The sequence below is a fragment of the Simochromis diagramma genome, unplaced genomic scaffold (genome assembly GCF_900408965.1).
Source record: "Simochromis diagramma unplaced genomic scaffold, fSimDia1.1 OVJJ01000618.1, whole genome shotgun sequence".
Taxonomy (NCBI): Eukaryota; Metazoa; Chordata; class Actinopteri; order Cichliformes; family Cichlidae; genus Simochromis; species Simochromis diagramma.
In genome coordinates this window covers 385,809-395,982 of record NW_024387423.1, presented here as the reverse complement: position 1 = coordinate 395,982, position 10,174 = coordinate 385,809, and the positions used below count along the sequence as shown (strand labels likewise).

General features: G+C 40.9%; 1 protein-coding gene across 3 annotated transcripts in view; it reads left to right on the top strand.

The window, feature by feature from the left end:
• Window positions 1–851: 851 nt before the first annotated feature.
• snrka (SNF related kinase a) overlaps window positions 852–10,174 on the top strand; it is a 51,004-nt gene continuing 41,681 nt past the window's right edge. The window contains exons 1-2 of one of the 3 annotated variants that reach the window (XM_040013285.1): window positions 852–1,080; window positions 1,863–2,576. In XM_040013285.1, coding sequence (XP_039869219.1) covers window positions 1,988–2,576 — 589 coding nt within the window. In that variant the 5' untranslated portion in view covers window positions 852–1,080; window positions 1,863–1,987. Of the gene's footprint in view, window positions 1,138–1,158; window positions 1,778–1,862; window positions 2,577–10,174 lie in introns of those variants that run through there. The other 2 variants (XM_040013284.1, XM_040013286.1) reach the window with 2 other exon arrangements.

Here is a 10,174-nt window from a genome sequence, read left to right as displayed (position 1 = left end):
TCAGTGAATCATTGAGCCAGATAACATGCCTTACTGGCAGATCAGGTATAGGTACACTGTGTGATAGAGCAAAAATAGAGAGAAAAGGTTTAAAGATCACAATTTTCAACTAAGAGTAATACTGAATAAGAGAAGAGAAAGGATGCGGAGTAAAGGCCTAAACATAGATCTGAGTGTCTGACACTAGGTGTCAGTGCACACCTTTTACTGCAAAGACCAAACAACAGAGACCGGGAATATGTCCGAAAATGAGGTTTGTGTTAAAGTCTTGAAGTATGGAACCCAATTATTTCAGGTTGATTATCACTTTTGACATTTATCTTTTTTAAAAAAGTAAAGTACTTCCTGCTATCTCATAGTATACGGTTTTTGAACTTTCAGGGAAATGTGTCATTATTATTATTATTATTATTATTGTAACATTATCGTTATTTTTGTTGTTGCTGCAGTATCTGTCTACAATATTTGTGTTGTTCAGCAACCTTTTCCAATCAAGACCGTTTGACGTCAGAGTTGAATGCGGTTGATGATGCTGATATGCTACCTTCAAGTACTCCTCGAAAGAACCTGTATTCAGTCTGCTAGATTGTGAATATATACAATTTGCTGATGCCTGTCCAAAAATACTACAACCTTATTAGTGTCAATTAGCAATAATAACAAAAGCGATCAAAAACAATTAGTGTCTATACTGTAGGTTCCATGAAAAAAATGCTACCTTGTTATTGCATTTAAATTTTTTTTAATGGTTTTGTAGTTAATCGTGATCCATATCTATTCAAGAAAGGAAATACGTTCTATACCTTGTGTATAAGGCTTAAAGCAATTCTATGATAAGTGTGACGGTGTGACATTTTTGACACTTTCAGCACCCGAAGGCAGCACCACAGCCCCGCCGCTTCGGCTGGGAGGATACTACCATTCCGATTAGGGCAGCTGTTGCCAACGATGCAATGCCTCCTTCATGGAATGAACACTGGGCATAGGCACCGTGTAGTGCCGTGGTCTTCTTGAAGAGGCTGCACCGTCCTGGTCTTTTGTGATTATTCGCCACAAACAAACAGCCCCGGAGCGCATAAGGTACTCGGTGAAGACTTGGACTCGCGGGTTTATGGTTAGCGGAGAGAAGCTGGAGCGGTGAGCTGAGTGAACCGTAGTAACTTTAGCTTGCTATATGCTACATGCTAACTAAGGCTAGCTGGGTGGTATTGAAAGAAACACCTGTTCACCTGAGTGACCAAAACGAAAAATGAGTTTGTGTTGAAAATTCTGTAGGGTGGGCTGGTGACGTTCCGTTGTTTCAAAGTGATTAACGTGAGTCATCCGGTAAGCTAACATAGGATCAATCAATGAACAACGAGCTACCCCCGTCCCCCGGGTGGGAGCTAACGTTAGTTGGTTGTGCTACCTCCGGGCCCGTTACACAGCTGAGTTACGAGCTTAAACTCTGCCGTTGTTGTAACAAGTATTTTTAAACATTTAATGTATGTATACATATTAGGAAAGTTTAATTTTTATCAGTATGAGGCAACGAGTTGGGATGCATTAGCTGGTGCAGCAGTTAGCAACCACCCTGTCAAAACAAGCCCAAGCTCACTGCATTCAGAAAGCTGAGTGGTTAAACACACCGGGTTTTGTGCTAACATATATATGTTCAGTACGCTTAGCTGAACTCAATTAATTCTGTCATGTAGCCAAGCCTATTCTGTATAACGCTGTATAAAGAGACGGGCAGATGCATTAAGGCTAGACTGACATGTCACCACAATGGAAAAAGGTGCTTCTCTCTGTTTTTTTAACATCAGCTTTTCTCATGACAGGCAATTAATGCATTTTGCTTGTTTGTGTCTTCTGCGCATTAGGAAGCTGGAACCATGGGTTTAAACTTAAGCCTTTGATGAACTGAAATAAGCTGGACCCTCTTGACTCATCCAACCCGCTCCTGCCCATAGCGGGGGCTCCCCTTTCCCCCTCACCTTCCAGAGTTATGGCAGGCTTTAAGCGTGGCTATGATGGCAAGATCGCCGGCCTGTACGACCTGGACAAGACCCTGGGCCGTGGCCACTTCGCTGTAGTCAAGCTGGCACGCCATGTCTTCACTGGGGAGAAAGTGGCGGTGAAGGTGATTGACAAGACTAAGCTAGACACAGTGGCGACGGGCCACCTTTTCCAGGAGGTCCGCTGCATGAAGCTGGTGCAGCACCCCAACATTGTGCGCCTGTATGAAGTGATAGATACGCAGACGAAGCTTTATCTCATCCTGGAGCTTGGAGATGGAGGAGATATGTTTGACTATATTATGAAGCATGAGGAGGGCTTGAACGAAGAGTTGGCTAAGAAATATTTTGCCCAAATTGTCCACGCTATCTCCTACTGTCATCGGCTGCACGTGGTGCACAGGGACTTGAAACCCGAGAACGTGGTGTTCTTTGAAAAACAAGGGCTGGTCAAGCTCACTGACTTTGGATTCAGTAACAAGTTTCAGCCAGGAAAAAAGCTGACCACCAGCTGTGGATCTTTGGCATACTCAGCTCCTGAAATACTACTGGGTGATGAGTATGATGCTCCGGCTGTAGGTATGCAAAAGATGTTTGGCTGATGAATGATGGTAAAGAAATGAAATGAGTCACACAGCTAATTAGAACATTGTATTGGTGAGTTGCAGAGGTGTGTACTAGACAGGATGTGAATGTTGATGCAGCGCATTTTTAAAAGTGTAATGCACTCATTAAGGTTCAGCAGTCATTTTATCTTCCACTGAGGAGCACTGGGCCTGTTGCCTTGAGCACTAGTTCACTATCTTGTCCACTTTATTAACTCTCCTAGCTCTTCCAAAAAAGGAAAGGAAAAAAAGACAAAACTAAAAACATTGTCAGAAAACAGGCTTTTGGAATCAAACTGCACAGAACGTCTTTTCAAAGTCACGTTAATAGCCAGTTTTAGCACACAGCAGTGTGGCTAGCACCTGTTTCACACAGTTTTGTCTCACCCTGCTGTGACACATCGGCACTTAGTCTTTATACGGAGCCTGAGCATGTGTTCGCTGTTGTTGTAAGATAACTTTAACTCAACAGTTATGAGCCCTGGGACTGTGTAACAGAACTTGTTTTAAATACCAAGGTGTGTGTTCCAGCACTGTGCTGCTGGGCATGGGTCATTTTGAGAGCTGCCGTAGGCTACAATGTCAGCCCAACTACAGCTGATGTCTGTGAGTGTCCCATTGCACTGAATTAACTGTCTCATTGATTTTCCTGTGAGGACTGACTGACAGTGCAGACAGACAGATTGCGTGTCCTTCCATGACATAATTATGATATTTGTCATATCAGGTGGCTTTGCTGAGACTAAAACCATGGGACTAAGTCCATCTCCTGAATTGGATAATGAGATGTACTCTGTTAAGCTTGTTTTTCAGACGGTGTGGGTGTGCATGCAGTCTTAATCCTAAAGGAGTCTGAAATCGGTCTCATGATTATTTATGCATGTAGCAAGGGCTCTCAAAGGTGTTCCTTCAAGGGCAGTCAGCTAGATGTTAATTTGCTTTTTCTTTTTCAAATGGAGTTCTCACAAACTTGAGAGGTGCAGTTGAGGCAATGAGGAAGCTGTGGTTACTTTCTCATTGAGCCGTACACACCCATGCAATCACAAACCACACACATGCTCACTTATCCTAAGACTTTGATATTGTACGCGTGACTGGACAGCGTTGTACCCTCTGCTCTGTGAATAGTTTGACTGCATGACTGCAGGGGATATCTGATTAAATGGCAGGCTTCATGTTATCGCTTGCTGCTGTTGGTGGCAAGCAACCAACATGCATTATCCATCAAAGTAAAGAGAAGACAATTTACTTTTTTCTTGTTATGCACTTCATCTAAAGAATGAATTAAGGTATAAACTAACAATGTGGGCCCCCAAAATTGTGGTATGAACCAAAACCATTGTTTGGGAGAAATTGTTACAACCCCAGTAGTAACCAGTCTGGAATGTTTATCAGTTTCATGGAGTCTTCAGTAGCATCCCTACAATTGTAGTATTTAGATTAGTCCACAATGCCGCTCACCTCACTGTTGAGCTAGATGGTGGGCCAGTCTGTGCTTTCTTCCAGCTGGTTGCTGTGTGAGATATACTTACTGGCACACATAGTAATTGCATAGGTACTACTTGTTCCTGTGTTTTCTAGCAGCAGTTCTCTCCAGTTGTTGGGTTGATGGTTATTCTGTGGTGGTTTGCTGTTGTTGTTTTTTTTGTCGCTTTTTTTGTTTGTGTTTGTTTTTTTTTTTTTTAGTGTGGCCTTTGGATCCTGTGGTCAGAGCCATTAGCCACATGGATTCTTGCACTCTAAAATAGTGGAATGAGGAGAAAGTGCTTATTATTTGCACATGTGCAGGCAAGGCTTCTGAAAGGTTTACTTAGTATTCTAGTGGGTGTCCCTAAGAGAGCAGAGTCCTGTTCATCTCCTTGCACAGAACCAAAATCATATTAGATTGTGTTTGTATAATTCCACAGATTAAAAATGATGGTCTGTATATAGTCTCAGTCCAGGCAGTGTATTTCAGTCACTACCACTTGGTTGTTTCATTACAGAGTATTGTTTCTTACTGTTATGGTCCAACTGATGGCGGGGTTAAACTTTGTACTAAGAGGGTTCAGTATTTTGTGCTCTTGGCACTCTTTAGCTGATGAAAAGCCCTTAACCTATGAAAGCCTTCCTGGCTACAAGCAGCCATTAATGAACCTTATCAACATATTTACTGGCTACTGTGTGTGCACGTGTGCACAGTAGAGCTGTTTTGCTGGCTTTGGTTCCATCGCTAAAGCTTCAGGACTGTGTCTACAGAGAGCAGCCAGAGGGGCTCTTAATTGCAGTCCTGGTTACTGTTGCCCACTGCCAGTAGATGGGAAGGACAGTTAATCCATGCTATTGTTTAGACTGGGCCAGGAGAGGATGAGAAAGAAGCAGGATGCAGCTATTTATGCAGTCCAGTGTTGACACAGACTGACTGGCTTTGACTAGAACTCATTCAGCTTGTTCCCACCACTGGGCCCAGGACCAGTTTTTCTCATTATGTTCACCATTTTCCATCGAGAAAAAGGATTTTCACATCTTTTTGCTCAGGATCGATATAAGATATCATAAATGGAAATGACTAAATGGGGAAAAAAAAACAACAACAAATGTCTTTCCTGCAATTCCTCTGGACAGAACTGTTATTTTCTTACTTAATGTGTGAAAGCACACTCCCCCTTATAAAGCTAGTCCTTTTAACTCATTGTTAAAGATGTGTTAAAGAGCTTGGTTACACAGAACCTTCTTTGGCTGCCTCCTTCCTTTTGTTTTATTAGCATCATTGTTGAGCCAGTGGAAGAAAAAGGCATCATATACAGCAAATGTTTTCTGGTTTTTATTAATGATTGTGTTTTTGCTCTGTGCTTGTTTGAGTCTGTCAATTTGTCATATCTCCACTCTGGGCTTGTTTCATGTGTTTGAACCCCCTTTATTGAAACTAAAGCCTGGTTTATTGCTGTAGCACAGAGCATGCTTTTCTTTAAGGTAACCACTAAATAGGAGACTGAAGGAGCTGTGTACCCCTCCTGATTTGCAGATGATTTTGCAAATCAGACAGAAGATTTTCCTTGTCGCTGGATTTGGATTTTTTTTTTTTTTTTTTTTAAATCTACATTGTTGATTAAAACAGTGAATTTAGGAGAATGACATTTCTTCACTTTCCATTTTGTCTTTGCAGTTTATTTGCTCTGTGCCTGCATCATTTGGTAACCAGCTGGATACAAGCATGCTTCCCAATTCCACACACAAAACTCACAAAGTAGTACAATAGTTTCACAGTCCCAGTGTTTCACAACTTATTCCTCTTTTGCTCTAGTACCTACTTGACTCCACTTGACTCTACTCGGTTTCCGCTGTTTTCCATTCCCATTATTGAGTACCACCTCAATGTGCATGGGGCTGTTATAGCAACATGTCTGAACATCTGGGACGTCATTTGTTTGCAATGCAAACACTACACAACAATGGCCATAGACTGCTGCTCAGTCAACAGATTTTTGTCCGGCTCAGGGACCACGGTGTTGGTTTGTGTGCAGCCATTTCCCTTGTTGCCCGGTTTTAAAAATGGCAGTTTTGATTATTGTGAAGATGTTGCTCTCAATGACTATCAAGTGATGCCACTGACTGGACAATTGGTGGCATGCAGTCTGTTGATGTCACATATTCGTATTGACACAGCTTGCTTGGAACACTAGCCAAGCAAGGTACTGAAAAAGTACCTGGTACCAGGTACTGCCACCTAATAGAAAACCTTAAAAGTTGAGCCAAACTGGAAAAGAGGCATTAGTGTATCAGCCTGACTGAAGGAAGGTTTGTGGGAATTTTGTGTGGCCAAACGGGCTCCTCAGAGGTGCACAGCTGGGCAGAATCACTGTATTAGTAAAAGACATGTCATAGTGATGCTTTATGTTTGTATAAGTACCAACACACAGTGTTGTTGTTTTTTGTTTTTTTAATAGCGATGCACTTTTAGTGTTTATTTAAAAAATAAATTAAACGAGAGAGAATTTAATAGTTGCTCTATAGTGGAAAAAAACAGTACCCTTTATGTTTTTCACTGGATGTACTAACAGGGGAAAAAAACTCATTTTCTGTTTGCCTTATGTGTTGCTTACTTTGATATAGTGGAGCAGGCAATGTCTTTGTTTGTATGAAGGCTATAGTTTAAAATTAAAAATAAATAAAATAAACGACCCCCAGAGGTCAAGTTAGGCACCAAAGTAGTACCAATACCAAAACTGATGATTTGTTTTCATTACAACATGTAGATGTCAACCTGCGTTTATTACAATGTGATGGCCTCAGCCTATTGTGACATCATTGTCACGTCGCAATGCGTCGTACTAAAAACATAAAAAGTGTGTTGTACAGCTGTCTCCATGCCCTTTCCATAAATTACTCGATATGGTTTCTTTAAATGTTTTTTCAAGGTCAATTTTGACCTTGGACCCTAACAGTGAAGGTCAAGGTCAAATGCATCTTCTGTAATTGTATGCAGATTCAAGTCCTACTCATGCATACATGCTTCAAATGTGAAGGTCTGCATTGTTTATTTTGGGGCAGTAAACAGTGTAGCATGCAGCACATTCATGAGATTGCTAAAATGGCACAGCATGTAGCCATCTTAAGAATGTTTCCAAAGATGCTGTGAAATTTGTATCCATTTGTCATGAATTTTGGAAGAAAACAACATTTGTGATGGTCGCTGTTGATACAGCGGGTTGGGTTGGGCTGTTATTGACATATTCCTTTTTTCAGAAGGTTTTAACGATATAATTGTCTATAGAAGGCCGGGGTGGTATTTTTAGATAAAACACAAAAGAATTACAACTTGTAATTATAATTACTCAATTTCACCAATCAGTTGTATCCATGACGGATTACGTAGCACTTACCACAAAGTCATATTGTGACTGATTTCACTCACTGTCTGCAGAGCTGCTAATTTTTCTGTAGTGTGTAGAAGTAAAGTTGTATAATGCGACTCTGGCACACACAGCAAAATGCTTATTTTCTGCTGTCAGTTTGTAGGGTTTTGAACTTGAACTTGCATCAGTTATGGTCCGTTCCTTGAATGTAATCACACTGTCTGAAGACTTTATTGCATTTGGTTTAACAACACCATTACATTTGTACTTTGTCCGTTGATATGCAATATCTTTACATGTGATATCTAGTCTCTTAATCTAAGGCTATCCTCCTTATTACAAAAATAAGATGAAGACAGAAATGTATCATCTGCCCCATTGAAATGCCAACTAAAATGCCAGTTTGTGATATGTGGAAGTTGGTAGTACTTCGTAGCCACCGCAACGTGATATTGACAGTATCATTGGATTTTTTGGTTGTATGAGAACTTGTGCATTTTAAGGTGTCTCTTTAGTCCTGCTTTCTTTAGCCTCTTGCACCCTCAAAAGCATGCTATTGCAGTAGAAGTCAGGGAAACCTGACCTGTAAGTGTGTGTAAAAGAGTGATTTATAAATCCAAGGGGGATGCAGGCCTACTTAGCAATAGTGTCTGTGTGAGCAAATGGTCAGCTGTCAGTCAGTTATGGTGGGGATTAGTCAAAGCTATCTAGGCTTCCAAGAGAGACTCATGTAAATGGATGGGGTGACAGGTGGCAGAGGCTGTGCATTGCATAAAGTCTCAAGACACGAGGACACTCTGAGTCAAAGGTTCCACTGCATATTTTTGCTAAAGCTAAGTTGAAAGTTATAGAATTGCAACAAGTCATTGGCTTACTTTCTTCAAGGCCTGTGTGCTTTTTAGGCACTGAATGCAAAGTAGGGACTTGTCACTCTAAGTGCCATTAGTTTTTAGTACTTGAGTTCAAAATTGCGATATGGCTGAGAGGGTGGGATTGACACTGGATTTCTGCCTGACAGGGCCCTAACTACTCTGCGCTTTCTTTTGTTTCGGCCTTTTTATTGTAGAGGCTGCAGAATGACATGTTCAAAAGCACTGAGCAGTGTATGAGAGGTTAACTTGTCGCTTGCAGTGAGACCTGTGCAACTGCCACTACTTTGTATAAGTGAAATAATAAATTGTACACACAAAGCCAGATGGATGGATAGTTGCTTGTGTTTAAAAAAAAAAAAAAAAAAAGGCTATAGCCTTTTTGAGAGAATTTAATAGTTGCTCTATAGTGGAAAAAAACAGTACCCTTTATGTTTTTCACTGGATGTACTAACAGGGAAAAAAAACTCATTTTCTGTTTGCCTTATGTGTTGCTTACTTTGATATAGTGGAGCAGGCAATGTCTTTGTTTGTATGAAGGCTATAGTTTAGACCTCAGGCTCAAATAAAAGTAATGACAGAAGTGAAAACTCCAGAAAATATACCCCCTCCCCCAGTGGGTTGGATCCTTTGGCAGGCCTTTTCTGGCTCAGGGGTTCTGTGTTTGAAATCTCTGCTTTACAGTAGGGCTGGGCCATATTATACCGTTCACGGTAATACCGGTACAACGTTAGGCAACGATAAGAAAATGAAATATCGCGATAGAAGATGGGTAAAACACGCATGCGCAGTGCCTTTGTTTTCATACGCACATGGCCAAAAAAGCATGGCGGCAATGGAGAATGAGAATGGAGAAAGCGTTTCGTTGAGTGAAACGGATGAACCAGAATTAGTTTGTAAAAATGGTGCCACTTCAGTGATATGGAACTGGTTTGGTGTTTGTCCGTCAGATACACAACAAAGCACAGTTTTTTGTAGAACATGCAAGCGGGCCGTCGTTATTGCCGTATTTGTGGGACAAAGGCGCTTGTAAATCTGGGAGTAATCTGGGTCCTGAACTCCATCCTCTTCAGGTCCCAAAGTCAAACAAACACTGCAGCATAACTGAGAGTTAAAAACTGTCTAAATTCTTTCATCTTTAATAAAACGATCAGCATTGCTGCTTTACCAGGTGTAACTATGAAGTTTAACATCCAGGCATCCATGAAAATAGAATTTATTACACTTAACGGAGTTAGAAGCTAGCAGGAAGATGGCGGAAGTTAGCTCGCTAGTTTCCTGAGCATTATATAGCATGTTCTGAAATTTCTGGAAAAATTCAAAAGTACAGCTCTGCTATCACTTCCAACATAAATGAAGACAGGAAACTAAACAGCACTGACGTTTGTAAGGTTACTGAAGTTGGGCTAGCTGGTTTATAATGATGTGCTACGTGATCGCTAGCGACACAGCTATAACATAAACAGTGAAGCTGGAGGAATCAACGCTAACACTTTGCCACTCATTAAAAGTTAACGTGAGGGCTCCTGATGGTTAGAGACAAATGCAATCGCATGGCAGGATGCTGTAAACGGACCAAACTTCAGTCAGGAGAACAACTGAGACAATCCATCCACAATACGAGGTTAGTCATTAATATACTGCAACAACATGGGAATAGAGCAGCTGTGATAGAATACAGCATTAATGAATCAATGGTACAGAAGTGGAAGAAGCAAGAAATATGAGTTGAATAAAGTTTGATTTATCTGACTGCTTTGTTTCGCTTAATGTGTCTTATAATCCTGTGCACCTTATGGTCTGAAAAATAAATATTTGACTTTTTTATTTGTCACACTGTGGTTTCATGTTGCAAAGCCCCTTTTTTT